Raw genomic sequence first — 26607 nt, forward strand, 5'->3', positions numbered from 1 at the left:
CGAGACAAGTTTGACGTGCCAATACGAGCTGTAATCATCGGTTATATGTAAATATTGTTAATTGTATATTTTACATTTTACCGTAGCACATTTTATCATGAGCTATCTTACTGGAAAAATATGGCCGCATTGCATTGCTTACGGGCCCTTGTAATTGATTTTGTAATTAACGTGTTAGTTTGCATTTGAAAAGTAATTAGCAAAAACACAATTTTGTGCGGCCCGTAAACATTGGGTTAAAAAAACAACGCGTTGTTCATGGAGCATTTGAGACAGTAATGTTCGAATTTTATTAGATTCTATAAAAACATTAATTGGTATCAAATATCTGATAATACCAGCATGTCCGATCCTAACAATGTAATATGGGCCTCCACAGAGTGAGGGTTGTGTTAACAGATTTTTATTTTTACGAGAAATAGATGTTACCCACTTGCTCAACATATTAGGTCCACACTCTGGGTCCAAACATACAATGTAAAACAACTGATTTTTCTTACCAGACCACTAATTTGAACCCACTATTCGTGACATTATTGACGCCGTCATCATTATCAGATATTTGATACGTACCTAGGTACCTACCTAAATTAATAATACTTACTAGAACCTAACAGAATTTTATAAAAATATACACATCATTGGGTCTATTATATACACAAGGCAGTTATCGGTGGCTATCGACGGTAGTTTATCATATGTATGTATTTTTTTTCGACCATGTTCGATCCTAATAGGATCATATAGGCCTCCACAGGGTAGAGGTTTGTATTAACAGATTTTGTTTTTTACGAGAAATGGATGTCAGCCACTTGCTCAACCTATAAGGTCCATATCCCTGACTCACACACAAATTAATTGAAAAACAATATGTGTACTTGCCAGACCCAGGAGACCCATGGCGTGATAGTCCAACGCTTAAGCCGCGCGGCCACCGTGGGTGTCAATGGGTTTATGTATTGAAGCGCTTAATTTTTATAATAAGTTAACCCTCTTAACTATCAAAAAGATCTATGTTTTAACAACCCCTCTCTTGGCTGTGTTAACTTTTAGATCAAGATAGGCAATTTTGAGAGATTAGTTTAGACGGATAACTTAATGCAACAATTATAATACCTCAATACATACAGAAATATGATAAGCTACCGCCGATAGCCGCCGCTTTGTGTATAGAATAGAATAGACCATATTAGATGATTGTATTTCTAATTTACTTATCTACCTATTTTATTTTGTTTTCGTGGTTTTAAGTGTCGTGAACAGCTCACGATGAACTGTGATAACTAACTGCATATTTTTTATACATTGTCGGACACGGTTATCACCTTGGTTACTTGAATAGGCAACAAGTTGACTCGACTATTGAACGACTAAAAGAAGAAAGGACCTCAATTTCATTCAATTTAACTTGCATGTTGATCACATTTTGTCGAAATGTGGTTCCTACTTATTAATTATTGACGTCCAACTCTCTGTTGAATGACAAAAATCGCCAAGTGAAAACGCAACATTAGTCAGTGTTGAAAGATTCACATTTTTTACCTGTTCGACTCCACCCTGGGGAACGGGTTGGCATCTTGATCAGCCGTACATATAATTACAGGTGATATTTATATGGCAATCGGTGTAACTGACGCTTGGGATTGCTTAAGGCTTCAATAACTCATTTATTGTAAAATAAGGCTCTTCATTGTTGTTATTATTAAGGGTTTAAGATTGCAGGATTTTTTAATGCCATTCATTATGGATGTAATAATTTACGGTGTATGAATATTTTGAATAAAAATTAAAAATGTTAATCCTTTTACTTTTAATGATACGTTTTGTAATGCGTGTATGTTGTTTTTTTTGTGTCATTCAAGGAAGATAAAAATATGCTAAATTTATTGTGAATTAATGTAAATTTAGATTATACGTAGATATGATAATTACAAACCTATTATTGTGAATGTTTAGATAAAAATCTCTTTCTTATAACACTATAAAAAATCATAATATTGAAGTTAAATACTGGTTTATTTTTAACAAAATATATTATTTTACTGTACCTCCATTTATTTTTAAATTGATTTACTATAGTTAAAGAGTAATAAATCTAAAAATTAGAATATTACTTTTTTATTCACTCTGGTTCCATAAAAGTCTTAGAATGTATATACCCAATAAACTATTAGTGAAAATATAAGCAGGTATTCTATTTAAGTTGTTATCAACACAAAAGCCGGAGTAAATCCTGGCATCTTCCAACAACTCTCTTCATCTGTGCCTATCCAAACCGGCTGCCTTCCAATTCGGTATAGGTAAGTTATTCTACAGTAGCACAATAGATTTCTTGTTCCAATGCTAGTAATCATTACCATTACAACTGCGTGCCATTGTATAGTTAAAATCGTTAATATACGTTAAAAAATATTCTTCTTTCTATAAAATATCTAAAACTATGAATAGGCTATATGAATATGAATATATGAATGAAATATAATATAATATATGAAATGGCATAATGTAAGATATTTTATAGATAAAAGAATATTTTTTGATTATCTACTAAGTATGGCTTGGATTAGGCAGGGGTTAACAATTGTATTTTAAAAACTAACAAACTCTATCTACAGCTACTCATTGTAGTATTAGTTCAATGAAAATAAATACGTTTGGTTGACAAAGTTTAGTGTGGACTATTTATGTCGGATCTTAACAGCCTACCTTCACCCTTTGCCACTAAGTTGTATAGTAGTTTAGGTACGTATATCTCGAGCGTATTGTAGCTTGCCTCTTTTCTGCACCCTATTATATAATGAATATTGCCTGTTAATTACCGTTTCAATAACTTCAAGACCTAACTGACGCAGTCTATCAATTCCAATTGATTCAAACGGAAGTTACTCGTGTCTTATCTAGTAATTCTTTACATATCTGATTGGTCCAACGCAACGGTGAATTTCCTTTAAAAAAGGTTTTTGTAGTGTGTTGTAATTTGGGTGTGATGCGAGGATTGTGAGCCATACGAATATTGATATTTGGTGCAATCTGACCATAATTAATACAATCTATCTAAAATAATAATTAATATTACATATTTGACTATCGTTTTTTTATTCAATTGATTTTGAGGCTTCATACGATAAAAAATAAAATAAAAACCAAATAATTTCATTAGTATAAAACCTAGTCTTAAGTTTATTATCGTTAGGTACCTATATACTTTTTAACATATTAAGAATATTAAAATACTCACTTAATAAATATTGGTACTTATTTTAACATGTTAACAATTTAGTTGGTAAGTGTTTAGACGTTAGGTTATACTGGTAAGAGACTGGTGTTATATTGCAGTAATTTTATAGTACTTTGGCCAATATTTCATACACAATTTAATGTGATATAATTTTTTAAGTTTTTTTTGTATAAGTAATTTAATAATTTTATAACTAGTTTGAACTGTGTCGAGGCCCCTTTTAAATGCATTGATAAATCGATCGTGTCATTTACCTCAAAGAAAACGTGGCAGGATAAAAAAAAACACCATGTTCGGAAACTTGTACATATGCAGTTCACCGTATATTAAAGACCGTCCAACCTCTTTGGGTCGTATAGTACCTACTGATATAAAATTCATGTCTAAATAAAACACGGTTTTTGTCGGTTTACATTTTACAAACAAATTTTGAAAATAGCCTATATACCTACTGGATTATTTGTCAGGTTAGGTTAGCTTTTAAAGAAAATTGAACTAATGTCCATATTGAATCTAATAAAATTGGAGACCGTATAGTATACTGTCATCTCTTTCCGATAAGAAAGCTCACGGCGAAATGTGCCATAACCTAAAAATAACTTTTTGACAACCGTTTGTTATATTAAAATATATTGGTTCTATAAATACGTTCCCATTTACCCACGTATGTAATAATTTAATTACAATCTATCCGGTATTGGTTTGTTATGTAAAGTAAGCATATAACCTTTAGATTTTGTTTGTTTTTACTCGTGTGAGAATGGATATATTTCCACATCACAACATCGTAAGTGTTGTAGTTCCGTTAAAGCGTATGTAAGCACCGACATAAGTGATAAATGAAATAATAACATTGCCAGTACTAAAAAAATGTGCTATAAAAAAAGAGTTGCTACAGTAATAGCAGGAAAAAATAACGTAAAAAAACTCCGTGCCTAATAGTTGGTAAGAGAACACCTTTATTCAATAATTCGTATGAAAATCGGTGCTACGTGAGCGTCGTCCATCTGTGAACGGTCCCTGAAACTAAATATGATTAATGATAGCCAAAACTAGAAACAGAAGCCACATATAAGAGTAGATATTACAAACTATTAGTACCTCGCCTTAACGACTTCCCGCATATTTCAGTGTGAGATGTTTTTTTCTCAGCTGTTAAAGTTGTGTTTTAAAAAGTTTATTTTATTTGTTGTTGTAACGGCTAGATCTGGATTCATGATTCTTTGGAATGGGAATTTATATGATGCATGCATAATTTGTAATTTGTATGATACGAAAGGTGTTTCATTACTTCCTTAATGAAATATTATGACATTTTTTTGTAATATACCGACATATAAATAAGTTTATAATATGGGTGGTTCACAATTATTATGGATCATGTCCAATTTTCATAAAATTCATTTTTTTTGTTTCAGTAGCTAGATAACACAAAATTGTGTATTAATCTCACAATCGTAGCTCTACAATTTTCTGCATAAATGGCAATAGGTACTAGTATTGATAAGACATCAAATTGAATGTGAATCATGTCTGACAGTTCCTTCAGCGGTATAAAGAGGTATTTGCTAACATTAATTTTCTAATATTAATAAAGCTTGAATATACCTACTTAATGTTTCGACTATGTACTATCAAAATATTTTAAGTATATAGGTACAGTGAAAACATTCGTGAATTTTTAAATAAGTTTTAACTTTAGGTCCACATATATCAAAATTCATTTTGATGGACTTGATCTGTAATTATTGTGAACCACCCATATAACGCACACATTGAACGATAAAAAGTGTCAGTGAGTCAGTGATAAAAGGTTGGTCACTTCAAACAAAAAGTTGTAACAAGTGAACAGAAAATCAATAAGTAAGTACCCATTGGCATAGGGATATGGAAACTTGAGGTCCATGGCCCCTACACCCTGAAGCGGGCCCGCAAGCCAGGATCTTTGGTAGGCCCCCCTACTCATCGCCAAGATTAAAGACAGTATGGCGCTCTACAGTAACGTTTTCCAAATGGTGTTCGAGGTAAATTTAAGAGTAGGGATTTAGTAAGTATATTATTTAGTATTTTTTAATATATCCACTTGAAATATTAAATTATCGAGTATCAATACACATCAAATATTGTAGGTATCGCATAACTACATGTTTTAAAACCATAATCAATATTAATATTTGAACTAAATTATCACCGCATGCAACTTTTTTACTATCAGGGTCAATTTGTGATGTGTGTTTATTTCACTTATTTGGTTGACACACCATGCCGGGCCCCCAGGCTAGAGCCCTGTCAGCCACCCCTCTTGTGGGGGTCATGTTCGAGGCACAGATCAATTTGTGACCTCACGACAATAAATTTAAATGAAATTTAGAATTATTATTGAAGATACCAGTGACTTAGTATAGGTCCTTTTATGATAGTTGCAGAGAATTTTTATGCTTTGGTTTAGGTACTGTTTCACTAATTTGAACTCTTTCCAGGCCCCCATTAAACTATTTTAGAGAATCGATTATGTCATCTCGAGGTTTTGGATTTTCAATCCCGGGTCTGGCAAAATCACATATAGTTTTTCAATGTGTGTTTGTAGCCAGAGTGTGGACCTAATCGGTGGATTTTGAAGCTTAGGTAAAGTTCCAGTAAACAAAATCTGTCAATACAACCTCCACTAACTCCACTAAATTACATCTTTCGTTTTGTATTGCTACCCACGCTGCTTAAGCATCGGCCTATAGCGTCGTGAATCCTAGGTTCGAATCCTGGATCAGGCAAGTACATAATAAGTATATCGTTTTTCAATGGGTGTATGAGTCAGAGTATAGATCTAATAGGTTGAGCACATGGCTGATATCCAATTCTCGTAAAAACTAAATCTGTTAATACAAACCTACACTCTGTGGAGGCCCATATGATCTTATTAGATTGGACTTGGTCAAAAGAAAAAAAAATGTCCCAAGTTTTTTGTTTTTTTTTTTAAGTTTTTTGAGGAAACCGATGCCTGTGCTTCTAGAAAACTCTTTCTAGATTAACTATTTTTGTTACAATATAAAAAAATAGCCAGGCAGATTTACCCATCCAACAGATATGCAAAATGATGTGTTTCTACGTCTCTACCTAAACGGGACCTATTTTACACTTTTGTTATTCAACATACATGAATCGAAATGTCTAGATAAAGGGACCGAGATCCGTTATCTCCGCGCAACCAAAGGTGTTCGAGTTTGAATCCCGGCGCGCCCCATTCGAAGCGAAACGATGGCAGATAGGGCAGAGGGCCGCGGGTTAGGTCTTTTTGTCTCTCGCACGGCCGCCGTGCGATCGCATTCCTCGATTTGGTTTCGCCTTTTGGCGCTTTTGGGCCTTTTCGGATGTCATTAGGGTGTGAATCTGACGTACTTTATGTCTGTAATATTTTTTATTGGATATCACACTTTGAATTATGAATTATTTGGATACATAATATAATACCGTGTCTTGAATTTTTTACGTATGCAGTTGGTTGTATTACAATTTAATATGAAATGTTGTATTGGAAATCGATGACATATACCTACGATCATTGGCATATTATTATAAATATCATTGAGCTCAAATTCATGTAAAAATAAAACATTTAAAAATATGTAATTAAAACTATTGGAAGACAAAGGAGAGACAGTGGGCTATAAGTAGGTAAATAGATAATTTAGAAATACAATCATAACGAATCTATATTTTATGTAAAATTCTGATAGGTATTTGTAAATATATTATCAAGTCTTTGAAGTCAATTGAATCTAATAAATTGGAACATTAATGTCTCCAACATTTTTTGATCTGAATGATATGCTCAGGCACGACACTTACGGTGAACTGTGACACAGCGAAATGTCATACATAAAATTGACATCTAACTAGGTTTAAAATAAAATATCAGTGGCAGACCCAGAAACTATTAATTTCATTCTATAGATATTCCATGCGTTTGTAATAAATAGTTTTTAAACCTATTTTCAGTGATTAATTATATTGTTCATGTATGAAGAACATAATATCTTAAAGAAGGCTTTATTAAATAGCAAATCAGTGGCAAAGGGTGGAGGTAGACTATTAAAACCCGACATACTAAACTTTGTCACTCAAACGTTTTAGTTTATATTGAACTAAGACTACAATATTGTTTAGGTTTAGATAGTGTTTTTTAGTTTTTAAAATTCAATTAAACCCTGCCTAATCCAAGCCGTAGTATATAATAGTCAAAAAATGTTTGTTTATCTAAAAAAAACATCTAAAATTATGTGATTAAACCATACATCATTTTAGATATTCTATAGATAGAAGAATATTTTTATCGATTATGGTGTAGTATAGGTAAGGCTTAATGAATTTAAAAAAACTGACCAAAACCATTTTTGTAATATGTATTCTAAATCCAACGAAAATAAATAAGAATGACTGAAAATGTATGCACTATTTTTGTGTAATTGCTCATAGCATACATAGGTACTTAAATTATTATGACTTGCTTTACGCAGAGTTTAATTGAATAATTTTAAAAACTAACCAGCAGCATCTGCAAATTGTATTCTTTACTCAATGGAAACAAATAAATATGACTGACACAAATTTTAATGTACACTATTCATGTCAAATTTTAACAGCCTACCTCCACCTTCACTGCAACGAATAGACTCTGACTAATCATTAAGAGAGAAAAGCACTTTGATATATCGAATTCTCATCATTTAATGCAACTTAATAATAAATAATAAACCATTCTCTCTTATAGGTACAGATTAAAACCTAAAAACACCACCTTAGAACATATAACAATAATCCCCGGATGAAAACGTCATAGACGGATTAAACAATGGAAAACTAAAACCTAAAACCAGACACACAAATAATAAGGGTTGTAAGTTGTTGTGAGCGCGTCCGTCGGGAAGGGAAGGATTAGTGAGGAGTGAACCACAAAGCCCTACGATTATCGACGCGATGGACTGAAATGAAAACATTTTGCCTAAGTAGTGGGTATTAAACTAATAATGATTTGAATACGCGTATTGCAGAATATTAATGATATTATTATCAAAGTGATTATCTATTTAAAATAGGTTTCGCAAAATTCACATAGTTAATTCATACAATTGGACGTATTTCTGCAAACAAGATCCAACCCACGCGTGATATTCTAATATAATTCAATATTTTAGACAAGATTAATTCAAAATGATTAGTGATTATTTAAATTTATAATAAGTATCTCGTCAGACGTTTAAATGTGAAAACAAACGTGTGGCTTGAATCATCTTTGCAGAAATACGTCCAATTTTCAAAATTATTTGTGACGTTATCGGTGACATTGTTTTGATTTTGTAGGCATGGAGTAAGGCTTACTCAGTAAGCTGTTTTAATCCCAAGGTTTTTATAATTCAGGTAGATCTAATTACATATCTAATTTTATTTAAATATACCTACAAAAAAATACATATACTTATTAAAATTCTAATGGATTTAAGTCCATAAGAATCTACCGTACTTAAATCCATTAGAATTTAAATTGAAATTCCAACAAGTACCTACCTTCGGTCGATAGTTTTAATAATATAAATATTACCTAAATACGTTTTAGTGGTTAGTACCTACATTCTACAAAGCCCAAGATTTTAACATAGTATGTACCAATGAAACATACATAAAATATACATGTTTTTCTTTTTTTAAATAGATATGTATCTACCGTTCTATATTGGCTTTAAAATTGACGGGTTCTTTAGATATACTAATATGACAGAACATGTATAAACAAAACATAACAAAGTACAAAACAAAACATGAAAAAACAGAACAGCGAAAAATATAACTATGACCGTTCAGGAAAAATACAACATTTTATATTGAAAGTGTCGTATCTCTATTACGCCGTAAAAAATCAAATAATTTCTGCATTCCTAATCGCTGTAAAGCCTCAATTAAATGGGACTCAACTCAGTGTAGCCAGCAAGCTAGGTATCTATATCTTATCTTAATCAATATAATAGTGACTAGGTATAACGAAATAATGAGTTTGATACTTCTGTGGAGTTGTGCATCAATTATTGAGGTTTTTACGTTTTTCATTTAAGTTTTTAAGTATTTAATTAATAAATAGATATGACAAAAATGAATGTTTTATTTTTTCCCTGGCTGTTCTGTTTTTTCATGTTCTGCTACCTATATCATGTTCTGTTTTGTCCGGTTACCGAATATTAAACTTCCGTACATTGCTTTACTTAGGATGATATAAAAAATAGTATTGCACCGAAAATAATGTAATTTTTCTAGTATTTCATTTAATACGTAGGGTATTATGCAACTACCTACTCAGGTACTTTTTACCTATTTATAATAATGCACACATCCTTATTTTTTTAAGATTATCATTAAATTATACTGTACATTTTTCTGTATAAGTTGGTACATAATTAATTAATTATTGACATGTCATGTTGTTCACATTGTAATTTGGTAAGTGACTATAGTTCTCTACAAGTTGGACTCAAGTAACAGTTAGAGGAAGAAAGATATTCATGGGCGGTACCGCACGTCAACCCTAATAATTCATGAACGCCAGTTCACAGACCCTGGCCCTCTGGTTAGCTGACGAGGTGACAAATGCAACCACAATACAGCCAGGAATTTATTGACAATAACTATTTCTTGAAACTACCTTAAGATATTATTTTTTATACACAGCAAAGAGATCCTATTATTTATTAAACCAGTTCCGTCGACAGGGTTTTTGTAAATAATGTATTATGAGAGTGTAAATAAATTGTTTATCTTATGACATTGGTATGCACTTTTAAGTCATGTACCTACCTAGTTACTAGTTCAATATGCTCAGATATGTACCTAATCAAATTCACTCTGAAGCCAATAATTAAACTTTGTGGTTTGTTTAAATGTTCCTGAAAATGGTGATGGTTAGAATAGGAATATATCTACATAAAGTAAGAATATTGGTAGGTACAGAATAAACTTTGTCAGGCAAACGTATTTGTTTTCAACAAAACTAAGACTTCAATGTGTAGATAGTGTTTGTTAGTTTTTAAAATTCAATAAAATCCTGCCTAATCTAAGCCATAGTAGAGAATAGTAAAAATCTTTAAAATATCCAAAATTATGATAATTATTTTAGATTTATTTTATAGGTTTAGATTTTTTATCGATTATAATTTAGTTAGGCAGGGCGTAATGAACGTTAAAAGAGTAATAAACTCCATATGTAATAATATGCAACTTAATTCAACGAAAATAAAGTACCTATGACTAAAAAGGACTGCACTCATGGCCCCCACAAGGGGGGGGGGGCTGACAGGACTCTAGCTTGGGGGCCCGGCGTGGCGAGTCAACCAGATAAGTGAGATAAACACACATCACCAATTTGCTTTAATAGCAAAAAAAGTCGCCAAGTATATAATTGCACGATATAATTTTTAATTGTGTAGATATCGATACTCGACAACTTCATAATTCAAATGGATGTATTAAAATATACAAAAAACACTAAATATACACATTAATTTTACCGTGTACACCATTTAGAAAACACTACTGTAAAGCGTCACACTGCCTTTATCTTTAGCGATAAATAGGGAAGGCCGCCAAAGATCCTAGCCTGGGGGCCCGCTTCAGGATGTGGGGCCCATGGCTGCACTATTTTGTCGGATCCTCCATAGCGTACCTAAACTATTATTGTTTGGTTAGGCAGGATTTAATTTAATTGAACACCATCTACAAATTGTTGTCTTAGTGCAATTAAAACAAATAAGCATAGAGGTATTAGAGGGGCAAGGAATCGGCTTTCTCATACAGCTGAATGAAGCAGGCCAACAATAGCCGATAACTTACGAAAAATAGCGACGCGATAAAAAAAATTCAGGGCATCACAGAGGATTTACTTTGGTCATTATAATGTACCCATATAAATGTTAACATTCAAATTTTGCCACAAATTGATTACCAGCCCACCCCACCATACTTTTTCACCATACTAGCCGGCTTCACCATACTTTCATATAACCTGCCGCCCCTAGCAAATAAGTATGACTATTAAAGTATAATGTGTACTATTTATGTCGGACATTAACAACCTATTTCCACCCCTTGCCACTGTATGCCATTTATAAGTATATACCTTTAGATTTAAATAAATAGACAGCAAGAAAAAATATACATAACAACCTAATTGTATAATGTTTCGTTATTCATTTTGTATGTTCCCTGTGTTTCTGGCATATTGAATATAAGTATTATATTATTTAGTGCATACAAGTCTATTGTGCCGAATCTGTTTATACCCTTCAAAGAATAAAGATAATCTGAGCTGACATCACAATACGGAGTGTTACCGGACACCTTTTTATATCGAACACCTTTCCAGATAGGTACCTAAGTGAAATTAGTATTAGTTTGGAGGAATGGTGAACTCGTATCAACAACGAAAATCTACTGATCTAGGTTATATTCAATGACATTAATATGGACGAATCATCTAGAAAATAAAATGACACTTACTTTGTGTCGGGTCTGCCGGATGGCGAAATTCATATTTTAATATCGGTATCCTACGCTCAAATGAACATTCTGCTTGCAAGCGGTCTGGCGACACTGCTGGGTCTGCCCATACAAAATTTCTGACTGTCAGGTTTCGACTCCACCGTTATTATTGTGTTACAAAATGCCAATGTGCCTAGTTAAAAATTGTAAAAAAAATCTACTAAACACTCCAAGAAAGATGGGATATCACTTTTCATGTGTTAGTATTATTTATTATTTATAAAATGCCATTTTAAGATAATGTTTATTCAATGCAATTGAATGACAGAAACCATTGGATAGTCGCCTGTGATGCGCTCGGCTCACTTGCGTCTAATCTCCGAGAAGTTGTAAGTAACCGAGAATCTGTTTCTAACGTAATGAGTCATGACACTAATACGCCATTACAATAAAGGTTATATTACTATAAATTCTCGAAGCTTGTATCGCATAATGGAAATGGATACGTCATATGGTCACGTGACATCTACCTATACATCTGTGAATGACTTTCATGCACAATTTCTCGTGCGCGCCGGTATGAAGTGAGTTGTCCATTTAATATGTCATTGGTTATAATAGATTATACGAGGAGACATAATACAGCAAAACAAAATATGAAATAAGTAAGTATCTTTATAGATACTTACTACTACCTACTACTTTTATTGTTTTTAAGTTTTCAACCTCCACTCTATGGAGTCCTATATTATGATCTTTTTAGGATAAGACATGGTTAAAAAAATCTGTACATGTCAGTTTACGGGAAGCCAGGCAGGAACCGTGCCAATTTTCATGGCCGATTTTGGTAAAATTCATGAAGTCAAAAATGAAAACCTAATCGAACCTAATAAATAATCCAACACATCAGCTATTTTCAGCATTTGTTTGCCGCTGGCTTCTCTTAAACCGACGAGAGCCAAGTGTTTTAATTATAAACTTCTCATTTGGGTCATTTATAAACGAATTGTTAAAATCTGATCACTTCCAGAGTCAAGTTAACAGTTAGGTATATGTAAATTGTACGTAGGTATTACATTTTACCGTAGCACAGTTTGCCGTGAGCTTTCTTAGCGGAAATGGATTAAGTAGGTACCGTATACTATACGGTCATCTCTATAGCACCGATATGACAAAAATACGCATTGTTCGTAGAGCATTGCAGAAAATAATGTAACCTAATCTAACCTAACCTAACAAATAATCCCGTATATCGCCTATTTTTAATACTCGTTCAATGCGCGTTTTATTAACGTGACAAACTTTAATCGAATCAAATTTATTTATTTTACATATAATGAACATAACAAATTATAAATTCAAAGCGTTCACGACATGACATAAAATAAGTGTTAACAGTTAAATAAAAATACATAGAAATGTGAGTTAATAACACAATAAGAAATAAAATAAGAAAAGAAATAAAATAACAAAAATAAAAGTAAAGGTATATGGAAGCACACAGAGTGAACTATTTATTGATAGACCCTATCTGCATGCATATTATTACTCAGACGTCTCTAACTATTGAAAATAAAATCATGCTTTACAAATCTTCAAGTTTATCCCATATTTATCCACACTTGAGATCTGCAACCTGTTATACCTACCACACCTGGTAGGATAAGCCAGTTCCCATTAATGTTGTGTTTTCTGTTCCAAATATTACATGCATATGTAGCTATGTACCTACTACAAAAAGGCTCAATGTTAGTCATTATTTAAAATATTTAGATACGTATATATTATATATTTGTTTTTCTATGATAGTAAAGAGTTAATAATCCTTATACCTAATATAATATATATACCTAGTATATGAATGTAAACATAGAATTTTTCAAATCAACAGAAAAATATATATTTGGACATATTCTAACGGTATTCATTTTGTAAAGTGCAAATTACTGCCGGATATATTATTATAAACTGTCTAAGGATTAAGGATATCTGTACAATGGATAAAGCCTGCTTACAAAACTCATATGCATTATCATTGTGTGCATAAGTCTTAACTAAATGTTTAACGCTGTGATTCCTGATCAAATATTATAATACGCTGTTATTTTTTTATTTGTCATTAACAATAATTTATAGGATAAGAGCAAAACGGAATCACATTGGATTGTGATGCCTAATATGGCTACGCTAATAAATAATTATTTAGATTTTAAAAATTATAAATTAAAATATAATATGCATTTTATTACTGATAATTAAAATATGCATAAGTGTGTATGCATGTTATAGAATTTTCTAAGTTATTAACGTAATACCTACATCATATTTTAGCGACACAACTAGGCACTGTAAAACTTTAGATGTAAACAAACTGTTAGCAAGTATCTACCTGTTCATTGCTAAAAATTTTATAGGGGTATCTATATAGTACCTATCTAGGTAGGTGTATAATAAAAAAAAAGGTATTAATAAATTAAAACTGTCATTTTAACGATATAGGTATAATATGTAATATGGTGAATGTAATATTAAAACCAATTTCATTTTACTTCAGATGAATTTTAACTGATAATCAGCGGCGATTTTACTTGTCGTAAACAATGCTACTGATTCATCATACAAATTTATTAAGGGGCTTACAAATAGGAAGTTGAAATCAGTCATTAAATTATTATATTATACATAAATCTAAAAAAGGTTAAATAAAAATAAAATAAAAAATCGTTCAAATGCATGGATTTATTTAGAAAATTAAAATTTCACTATTATTTATTATCGAAGAGGGCCTTAAATTAAGTTATTACGTTGGGCCTCTACCTCACTAAGCGCGCCACTAAACAGACGTATACTATATCATTTTTCATCCTTATAAAATAGTAAATTAAAATAACAAAATCTACCGTTAAAAACATGAAATTTGTAATAATTGTTCTATTGTTAATTTAATCTCATTGAAGGAGAGAGCACCTAATGGGTACAAGTAAAATATTATGTATAATGAAAAAAAATGAGTACCTAAGGATCAGTTTTCACGTCATCACCAATTTTTAACTAGAACAACATTCAAATAGGTATGTGAACTACGAATGCTTTAAAAAGATGTAGGTACCTAAATAAGCAGCAATATCGACTCTAAATATAATTTTATAGTAAAAAATGTAGTTTGATTACTTTGGGTCATTTTATAACAAAAATGTATGTAGATTTTATGATTGCATAATATTTAACTATGAAATCGATTTATTCAATTTGGTCACCGGTATAATAGTACGTTGCATTTGAGCAACCCCCAAAGTTTCAATTTTATTATTAATTTTGTAATATGAGAATATGTATTAATTATATCTCTCTGTGTCAGTACTGTAATTATACCAAACGCAATTGACTAACCACCTCCATATTTTAATTCTCTGTATATTTATTGCGACTATGCAAATCTTACGTGAAGATTTATGTTATCTTTAGGAAAAGAAAAAAAGCCATTAAGTCAGTGGGTATTATTATCAATGCTTCATTCTGCGAACTGAGTAAAATGAAAATAAAAAAAATATATTACGCCGACTGCTACCGGGTTTTAACAATAACAATCTTTTCAAAATGAGCTTCTCTTCCTTTGTGCTACTAACGTAAATGTAAACACCTCGGATTTTGAAGATGGGCCGCAAAAAAAACAATTAACCGGTTCGCCGAGAGATAATACCCCCACAATTTAATACAAGTCATATTATAAATTAATAATCCTTCATTTTAATCATGCTAAATAGAAGGTTTGTTATAAATTCAATTCTACTGATAAGTTTGAACAATATTTAATTTATATTCGATTGCCAATCTTTTTAATTATTATTTTTGGTTTTTCAAGCTGTGTACTATGAATCAAGAATACCTACTAGGTACAATCTTGAAGTGTATGTTGATTGGTACCTATACTTATCCAATATTGAATAAAAATAATTAAATCAATAATTTAGTAAGTATGTAAGTAGGTATTAATAAATTTTAAACGTTTTTTTATATATATATACAATCGTTTAACCAGTGTTACAAAATAAAAAAAAAACTACATTAAAAATAATTTATAATTATACATAACCTAACCTTACATTACATTACATTTGTAATTTCAATTGTAAGAGGGATGACAAGATGTTTCACTGAGTGGAAGTTGTATTCAGATTTTTATTTTTACGTGAAATTAGTGTTAGAATTTTGCTCAACTTATAAGGTCCATTCTCTGGGACCAATATACATTGAAAACAACACATAAATTCAGCAGACCTGGTATTCAAGCCCATGATAAGTAGATACGTTACCGCTCAACCATCGTAGGCGTAACCTAACCATATACGCGACAAAGAAAATAATAGGTATATAAGTATCTACCTATAACTTGTGTGTATTATGATCGCTTACAGGGAACTCATAAATAATGGGAACTGAAATACACAACGGGTAAGGCGATAACCGACTCGAGTAAGGATGAATCCGGGTTAAACTTACACACGTGTCTAGAATACGTTTAACGTCGAATACTTAAAACTGCTCTCGGTTTATGCATTTACGCTCCTTTAATGTTGGTGTATTACACACACTATTGCACGTGCATAATGCGTGCTTCATTTTCGTAGGACACTCACACATTCAAAAGCCTGCTTCACCATGCGGCGTATTGAATATTGCCTATTGGTATTTTATTTATTATCTGTTCTGTGATCGCTTACTTCCATCCAACGGGTAGTCTCTATCACTATTACTTACATAATAATATTGTACTACATACAAGTCAACACGGTAATTAATTAATAACTTAAGAAAAAAATATTGAATAATAAACTATCTTATCAAGGCTAAAACATACTGATTACCTAAGTGCCATAGTTTATTAACATATAAACGGAGTAGAAACAATCGAATTTAGTATTATTAACCGGATCGCATCAAGCTTCTTAATTTTTTTCAACCGGTTCTAAAGAGCCTGTTGATGATGGTGGAACATCACTAATCTCCGGTTCGCAATCACAAATCACTTAGCCGTGGCCACAACTGGCTGCCTTATTCACTAATACCAGCCCTGCCTGCCTCCGCGCATTAATATAAGTATGGATACAGTGACCGTCCATTCACAATGCTTTACTAATGATTCTTTATGGAAACTTATTCTGGCTCCGGAATCAACGTCTTAATGATGACTTGAATATGTATTTTCCATCAGCTTGACAAGTCGTCATCAGCTCGTCAATGCGATGAACGCAGTGTAAACTTCAAAGCTTACAAACAAAATACATTGGACATTTATGTATAGGTATTTACGATTAATGCAAGTAGAAGCTATGAAAGTTATGTTGACAAAAAAAAATACTGTGAAATCTAAAATATCAGTGACGCAATTAACCAGTGGCGAAGAGTGGAGGTAGACTGCTTAGATCTGAGATAAATTGTGCGCACTAAACCTTGTCAGTCATACATATTTGTTTTAATTAAGCCTACAATGTGATAGTGTTTGTTAGTTTTTAAAATTCAATTAAACCCTGCCTTATTCAAGATATACTTAGTAGATAATTAATAGTAAAAAAATATTTATAGATATAAGAATATTTTTTACCTATTATGGGTTGGTATAGGCAGTACTTAATGAATTTGAAAAAAATAACCAACACCATTTGTAATATTATGTATTCGTAATTCAATGAAAACAAATAAATATGACTGAAAAAATGTGACTATTTTTGTCGGATCACCTATAGCATACCAAAACTATTATGGTTTGGTTTAGGCAGGGTTTCATTAAATTTAAAAAAAATAACCAACAAAGTGCATTATTAGTTCAATGAAAACAAACAGTACCTACCTATATAAAGTTTAGTATGCACTATTTATATCAAATCTTAACAGCCTACCTCCACCCCTCGCCACTGCAATTGACGTAGATTTAACTGATGTGACATTAATATTTTATTAAATTCGGATGACTAAAGAAGCCATTAGTGCAACTTATATGCATCGATGTGCCTTTCCGTGTCACGGTCGAATTGTCCGAATCGAAGAGTGATTTTTTAATGTGCGTAACAACTCTTTTTGTATCGGCAGTCAGTCGACGTAGGTAATTGCCGGTTATTTTAAATTATCCTCCACATAAATCCAATGTGCAGGCTTCATACTTTTAATCACAATGCTGTCTGTAAGCGAACGCTGTTTGTTATTAATTGCTGCTGGGATGACATTAAACCTTTGAAATGAATAAAAACGGAAGCGATGTATTTAATTAGTCCAAGTATAAAAAAAACTATACCTATATTAGCAGCAGATTTACATAACGTAATATAAAACACAGAATTACAGTTAATCTTAATTCAAAAATTTCTGAGCTTTCAAAAATATTGCAACACCGTTCGTCTTACAACGAGCAAAAATGTCACTTCTCGTGAAGCTTTGACATAATAAATTATCAGCGTAATATTCTATACAAAATACTGCTATTGGCGGTTACCAATGGTAGTTTATCATATTTTTTATTGAGGTATTATAATTGTTACAATAAGTTAGCCGTCTAAACAGTCAAAACTGTCTATCTCATTCATAAAGTTAGCACAGCCAATAGAGGTTCTGTTAAAACATAACACTTATTTTAACCGTTACAACTAACTTATTGTAAGAATTATAATACTCCAATACAAAAATATGAAAAACTACCCTCGATAACCGCTGATAGCGGTCGATAGCAGTCTTGTGTATAGAATAGATGTGCAGAATAGTCTAATATGTACCTGCCTCTATATAATTATGCACATTTAATTTGAAAAAAATACCCAATAATAATTGTATATTAATTAATTAAACAAATATTTTCAGTGACGTCCCTAGACAAAGTGCCACCCTTAAGCAGATTTAGAGAGCCAAATTATTTTATTTTTAGTTTCAAATTATCTACTGATAGGTACCTCAGTACTACTTGGGTACATATTTTATTATTTATTTGTGGATATTTTAGAGTTCTTAGACAGATAAATACACCAAAACTCTTAAATTGAAATACTCATCATCTACTGATAACTAGAGTAGGTAGTGTACGAGACCTTATCTCAAACTGTGGTGGTTTTACAATACAAAAATATTTAAACTAAGATGTAAATACATTCTAATGCAGCGACCACATCGTCTGCTTCATTAAAAACTGCCTGCTTTCAAAATGTGTAATATACGTATTCATTCGTATCCCCTGCCCACTACATTCACTGCTAACCAGATACTTAGATACTAATTAATTACCAGATTTTAATATCATGTTAATTATATCTAATGGCCAACTAATGCAAACGCACCAGTCGCGTTGTCAGCACTAAATGAGTTAATATATACCGCCCCTATGCAACGCATCTCCTGCCTACCACCACGGGACGTGACTGTTTGTATAAAGTATCTTTTGCGTATTTTATAAAATTTCTTTCAACATACAGTAATCCAATGGCGAAGGGTGGAGATTGGCTGTTAAAATTCGACATAATAGTGCACACTAAACTTTGTTAGTAATATATTATAGCTTGGGTTAGCCAGGTTTAATTGAATTTTAAAAACTAACACACACTATCTGCGCATCGTAGTCTTAGTTCAATGAAAACAAATAAGTATGACTGACAAAGTTTAGTATGCATTATGTATGTCGAATCTTAATAGCCTACCTTCACCATTAATATTAGGCACCTATGTAACAAATACTACTCAGTTATCACTATATTGTATAGTTATATAGAGAAACTAGCATTTTAAACTACACGCACCTGTGATAACAGCTGGTAACAATTTAAAAAGTCGATTATCTGTCGTCTGAAAGTCGTAAATTAGGTAAGTATATTTTAAAAATCTAAATAATAATTAGGTTGTTAATTTCTATAGCACCGTAATAATTATTAGATACCTAACTGTGAAGGTTTCATCACAGATTTAAAATTACTTTAAGATTAGTCACCCATTATGTAATCAGTTAAGGGGGGACATGCTCGTCGAAGGTCAAAATTGAGTTTTTATTGTATTTTCAAACCATGATCCTGGACACTCCTTAAACGTTGTAGATGATCTATTTATATACTTTTGAAGCCTTATTATCCTTTATAGTTAATTTAAACATTTGATGACTGCATGAAGTATTTTTGTTACATAAAATAGTATTCTTTTAAACCTCTCGCTCTAATGTTTTAGAATATAGTCATATTTCGGTACATAACTGTGCAGTGGTGTTAAGATTTTTTACATTTATTAATTTTTAAACGCATTTATTAAACCATAAGCATAATTTATTACGAGATAATTTTTGTAAAATATTCACGATAAAAAAATATATTGATAATCTCTGTGATCCCAAATTTGACAAGAATTAGGCATTTTATTATTCAAAAAATCGGCAAGATTAACACATTTGAAGATAATTCTAAAGATTTTTATTATAAGCTATGTCTTTGACCATTCAAGTGTGATAAAAATCTTATGAATAATGATTGCTTTATAATAATTATTGACCTAAGAATAAGGTAGTGTTTTTTTGAAATACGCCATTTCTTTTGTCATTCCCTAGTGGTTAAGCTACAACATACGGCCGTAGCCATAAAATGACAAACTATAATTAAAGTAGGGAGTAAAATTATGTTAACGCGCGTGAAAAGACATAGCTTATAATAAATATCTTTAGAATCATCTTCAAATGTGTTAATCTTGCCGATTTTTTGAATAATAAAATGCCTAATTCTTGTCAAATTTGGGATCACAGAGATTATCAATATAATTTTTTATCGTGAGTATTTTACAAAAATTATCTCGTAATAAATTATGCTAATGGTTTTATAAATGCGTTTAAAAATTAATAAATGTAAAAAATCTTAACACCACTGCACAGTTATGTACCGAAATATGACTATATTCTAAAACATTAGAGCGAGAGGTTTAAAAGAATACTATTTTATGTAACAAAAATACTTCATGCAGTCATCAAATGTTTAAATTAACTATAAAGGATAATAAGGCTTCAAAAGTATATAAATAGATCATCTACAACGTTTAAGGAGTGTCCAGGATCATGGTTTGAATATACAATAAAAACTCAATTTTGACCTTCGACGAGCATGTCCCCCCTTAATTAAGATCTTTAGTTTTTATGGCATTTTCTTTGTTAAAATAATTAAATTATTTGTAATTTATAATCAAATTTGAATGACAGATAACCACCGGCGTAAGCGGTTTGTTGGTAAACTGACACAATAACGTCACACATGATAATATCATAGATACAAGCACACTGAACACATTCCGAACGAATTACACCGTAGAGGCCTACGATTTCAATTAGCTCTACGCCACTCTACGGTTTAAAAAACGAACGAAACAATTAATATCTTTGTAGTGCGTGGGTGAACTGCGCGGGCGGTCAAGGCGCAAACTCGCGTCAGCCGCCGGCAAAACTCTAATGTCACAATTAATATTATATGTATTGATAGGTATTCCTCACATCTAGTTTTTTATTAGTATTTATATTTAATTGCTGTTTTGCCTTATAGGTAGACTTTTGGTAATAATAATATGATATTATAATCATTCCGATTTGATTGACAAGGTATAAGTTGCTAGGTAATACCTACCAACCTTATAATAATATAACATTATTTACGTAGGTACAACAAAAGTATGCAAAGGATTAAGTACCTGAAATAAAATAACCTATCTTATGAACGTTCGTAAATACGAATTGGGTCCAGCAAACTGCAATTACAAAATAGGTATTAGAGGAAAGATTGATGGGTGCTGAATATTAAAGGAAGAAAGAAATCGTGAAGAGAGTAATAGAAATGACGAAGAGCTTTTTCGGAAAGCCTAATCCAAGACGGAGATGGGTTCTTAAATATATCTAATTTCTAACACGTCGAGTAATTCCGACAAGGTACACGAATATTATAATAATTTTAAATGTAGACACATACCTTAGTATCGAAGTTTTATTATTAATATTAATAATTAACTTATTGCTCAGTAATCTACTTTGGTATGTCATAATTTATTTAGAAAAGTAGAATAGTAGAAGAATGACATTTTAAATTTAAATCTTCTAATACTTTACTTAAATATAAGTGCCTAAGCCTTCTAATTAAATGTTAGGTTTCAACTGATTCGTTTTTGCCGATTGTTATTTCCGTTATCGCACAATCAATATGTACCTAAGTATTAATTAAATTATTTACAGTTTTGTGACAAAATATACGTAAGTAGATTGGAGAAATATATAAATTGACTGCTGATTGAATTCTCAATGACTCAATTGATAAATAATTCAAACTGAAGATTGAGATAAAACCTTATTCTAGAGAAATGGAGTCTAAATGTATAAAATTAAAGCAAAAAAAAAACTTTAATCTATTGATTAAGTTAGCTATAAGAAAAATTTACATTTATTAGGTACAGGTTCATTTGAAGAGAACTTCACATTTCTACTATCTAAGAATTTCCAATATAATTTCAGATTCTACCAATTAGTTAATAAATATTATACTATACACATGATTTCTAATATAGAATGCACATAAAACTTATTTTCTTATTTTATTTAGAGTCCAAATTCTTTGGTTGAAAGTTAAACCATATAAAATATACACTAAACATGTTGAAGAACCAACACATCTAACAAAGTTGTGGGTAGAAAATATGATTTACCTAAGTAAAACTAGCAAATGCTTATCCATATGTTAAGGTAGGTATATAAATAAGCATATTATGAGCAAGTATCTAAATACCTACCTACGTAGTTAATTAGTAGACAGCTAGATATTTATATAGGTACCTACCTACCAAGTGCCTACATAGGTAAACCGTTGATTATTATTATATTTAATTGTGAACCTAATCTGTTAAATGGCCACCATAAAGTAAATACCTGCCCAAGATTTTGTTAGAGATAACTAGGTTGATAATTAATTACCTACCTTGACTGACACCAAGGAAGTAGTTATAAAAACAACCACCTAAATTCCTACCAAAAAATAATCTTAATTCACACATACTATTAATTCACGAAGTATCTACCTCGGTTGGTATCATTTTCCGTACGATTAGAAGCTTTAACAATAATGATGAATTTTTTCAACCTCTCAAAAACTTTTCTTTAAAGACACCCATTTTGACAGTTGCACAAAATAAACAATAAAAAATCACATGATTGCATAGTAACATAAAACTTGCACCGAGTCGATGAGCAGTTGCAATGCAGCGACGAATGTGGAAAAGAATCATCATCACTGACCTGTTCTTGGCAGCGGCAGCTCTGTCGCGCTGTCTGCGATTCTTGAACCAGTTTCCCACCTGAGTGGGCGTCAAGCCCGTCGCCTGCGCCAGCTCCCGCTTCTTCGTCGGGTTAGGATAAGGATCCTGCAGATACCACTCCCGCAGCAGACTCCTCGTTCTCTCCTTAAAACAGTGCGTCTTCTGCTCCCCGTCCCATATCGTCCGCGGAAGGGGGAATTTTTTCCGCACGCGGTATTTATCCACAGGTCCAAGTGGCCTCCCCCGCAGTCTTTCTGCTTCTTGGTAGTGTGCCTCCAACCACATGGCTTGCAATTTTCCATGTGAGTCTTTAGTAAATCTATGATGTTCTAATATAGCGTATAAATCTCTGAAGTTTCCACTGTGGAAGCTTACTATAGCTCTGGCTCTCAAGACGGCCTCGCTCCGGTCTAATTCGGCGACGTTGGGGTGGGCCACCGGGAGAGACCAGAGGAATCTCGCGAGGCGTTCTATGTCTCCGCTTTCTTCGAGGGTTTCGCAGACGGCTGCCACTTGCGTGACGGTGAAGCTGAGGGTCGGAAGCGGCAGGTGGCGCGCCGCCGCTGCCCCCCAGGGCGGCGCCCACACGGCCGCGCTCTCCTTAAACGAAGCAATGTCCCCGGCGACCGACACGGTGGGGCGGACGACCTCTCGCCGCGTACCGACTACGCGCACTGTGCTCGAAGCGGAGGCCTGCCGTCCGCCCCTTCGCGCCGGCCCGGACCCCGCCCACGGATCGCTCGCCGATTGGCTGTGCCCCTGATCCGTCGCCATAGCAATACGCGCGTGATACCCAATAGCGGGCTTAAAACTCAATGATATTGCACTCACTCTTTCTCCTTCTTGCCGTAAAACAACACTCTCTTCTTATCTACGTGGAAAATGTATGACACCACAACTGCCCTAACAATAACTTGTATCTCCAAAACGAGCTTTTTCCAAAAAGCTCTTTTTGAATATTCACAACAAACCTAGCTTGTTATACTTACATATATTATTTTTATGAATATTATTCATAAAAATAATATCCTAAGGGCTGTTCGAATTTTTAATTGATTACTTACTGGAAAATCTATTCACTTTTTTTATTGTGACATTCGATAACTATTAGTGGGGTGGTTTTCTATGAATAAAGTAGGTACCTACCAATAATAATAATAAGATGAAGCAATATTGCTTAGTTAAAAAGTAGGTCAGTAAGTGCCTACCCAATATTATTTTCCGCAATCTTAATGTAAAAAATCAATCAAAGATATTTTTAACACACAATGGCTGTTCATTGCACCAACAAGTGCCAACATTTTTGCAAGGGGGACCTCCAAACCTGTCAGCGGTTTAGTCTTTCACGTACCTACTTACATCAAACTGCAACTGCCTATTAGATAGTTATGTATTAATCGACTCTATAGTTGCCTATTATATAGGTAGGTACCTACCTAAGTATTTTTATTAAATTTTGGGGGCAGTTCGGAACCCAATCTGCCTTCAAGTACCTATGCATGCCTGACACCTACCTAGTTATTGATACCTATATTATTGTGTATAGGTAAAATATCGATGATCTGTAATAAGATAATAATAATATGCAGTTACGAGTTAGTATCATTTTCCTAGTTCAAACGTATCATGAATCTACCCCTATTCCTATCTCCCTCGTTCCAGCGGTATCGCCAGGCCGTTCTCTGTCCGTGCGCGGGCCTGGCGCCTCCCAGTGTAACAAAATCATAATGTAATAAAAATAATGATAAAACGGTATGCCGATGTGTGCTCGGGTCCGATTGAGCGACGCTGTGCGGTGACGGGCCTCGTCTAAATACTTCAATGGCGTTTGTCTTGTTATAACAATCTTGCAGAGCTTTGAATGACGGGCGAGCTTTTTAGCAATGAGTTTTGATGTTGCAAAATGCTAAGATAGTCTTAAAGGTTACACGTAAATTTTACGTAGATACGAGTACCTATTACATTTCACCGTGAGCTTTCTTATCAGAAAGAGATGATTGCATACTATACGGTCGTCTCTATAGAACCGAAAAAATGCATTGTTCGTCGGACATTGTTAACAATAATGTTCAAATTTTATTAGATCCTAACCTAACCTAACAAATAATCCAGTATATCGGCTATTTTCAAAAAAAAATTTGCCACTGGCTTCCTGTAGGCCGACAAGAACCGTACTTTATTTAGACATGAATTTTATCTAAGTACTATAAGACCCAAAAAGGTTGGACGTTCTTTAATATACGACCATATATTTCCGACAAAACATTTCACGGTGAAGTGTGATACGGTGAACTGCATACGTACAAATTTCCGGATACGAGTCGTAAAGCATCGGCTATTCGGCAATCTTCGGTATTGACGAGTGAACCGAACGTGTTTAATGTGAATAAAATAAGAAACGGGACATGTGCATACACAAAAGTACCTTAAGTAGTCCAGTGGCGAAAGGTGGAGGTAGACCGTTAAGATTCGACATAAATATTGCGCACTAAACTTTGTCAGTCATACTTATTTGTTTTCGTTGAACTAAGAATACAATTTGCAGATAGTGCTGCTTAGTTTTAATTAGCTAAGTTTAAATTATTGTATTTTAAAAACTAACATACACTATCTATATAGGTATAACATACACATAGTAAAAAAATATTTACAGTTTGACTGACACTGATTAGTGCGCATCATTTATGTCGGATCTTAACAGTCTACTTCCACCCTTCGCCACTGCTAGGTACCTACATCAATATTAAAACACTAAAAAACACAGATCTACCTACCTACATATTTCTAATAGGTAGGTATATAAATTATGTTCATCTTTTCAAATGTAATTTATCGAACAAATTCCATCATAGAGAGCTGTCACTATTAGGGACGTCTAGCATATTCACTACATAACGCGTTATTCATATTAATTATTATGAAATTTATCACCTCCGATAGATCGCTTAAGACTTTCTTGGTGTCCATAATATAATCATTTTCACACGTTATTGCATGACTACATACTTTTGACCATTCTTCAGCTGTAACGATTCATTGCTGTCTCAATCCACTGTTTTTATTGCATTCTATGAATATTTTATAGTTGCCTTTATATTTAAATATATAATTTATAATATATCTACCTACTAGGGGTTTCTAGATGTAAAAGTTTATACTGTGTCAACCAAGGGCGACTATATTCAGGCCGTGGCACAAAGCTTTGAATTTTGATCGAATGGAACATGTTAAACTGTTCGTAAAAAATGGTAATACCTACGTTAATTATATTATTAATGTGCAAAAAAATCTTGATTTACTGCAAACAGGTTATCATTATACTCAAAGATAACCAATAACTAGCACCACCATTGTAACTCACAATTCAGTGCTCCGGCCGCCTGATAGTCAGCCTTGTTTGGTACCATCAGTGGCGAAGGGTGGAGGTAGGCTGTTAACATTCGCTATAAATAGTGCACACTTAACTTTTTTAGTCATATATATTTGTGTTTATTGAACTAAGACTACAATTTACAGATGGTGTTAGCTAGTTTTTAAAAATCAATTAAACCGTGCCT

The 26607-nt window shown here is 32.7% G+C and overlaps 1 protein-coding gene across 1 annotated transcript in view; it reads right to left on the reverse strand.

Moving 5' to 3' along the window:
• Nucleotides 1–23824, reverse strand: part of LOC147075839 (homeobox protein SIX6-like) — an 80591-nt gene extending 56767 nt beyond the window's left edge. Inside the window, exon 1 of the mRNA XM_085942378.1 lies at nt 22966–23824. Coding sequence (XP_085798504.1) covers nt 22966–23824 — 859 coding nt within the window. The remainder of the gene's footprint in view (nt 1–22965) is intronic.
• Nucleotides 23825–26607: the final 2783 nt, after the last annotated feature.

Source organism: Rhyacophila brunnea, unplaced genomic scaffold, assembly GCF_057557595.1.
Source record: "Rhyacophila brunnea isolate RB1 unplaced genomic scaffold, BYU_Rbru_1.0 scaffold_14, whole genome shotgun sequence".
In the NCBI taxonomy this organism is placed as follows: domain Eukaryota; kingdom Metazoa; phylum Arthropoda; class Insecta; order Trichoptera; family Rhyacophilidae; genus Rhyacophila; species Rhyacophila brunnea.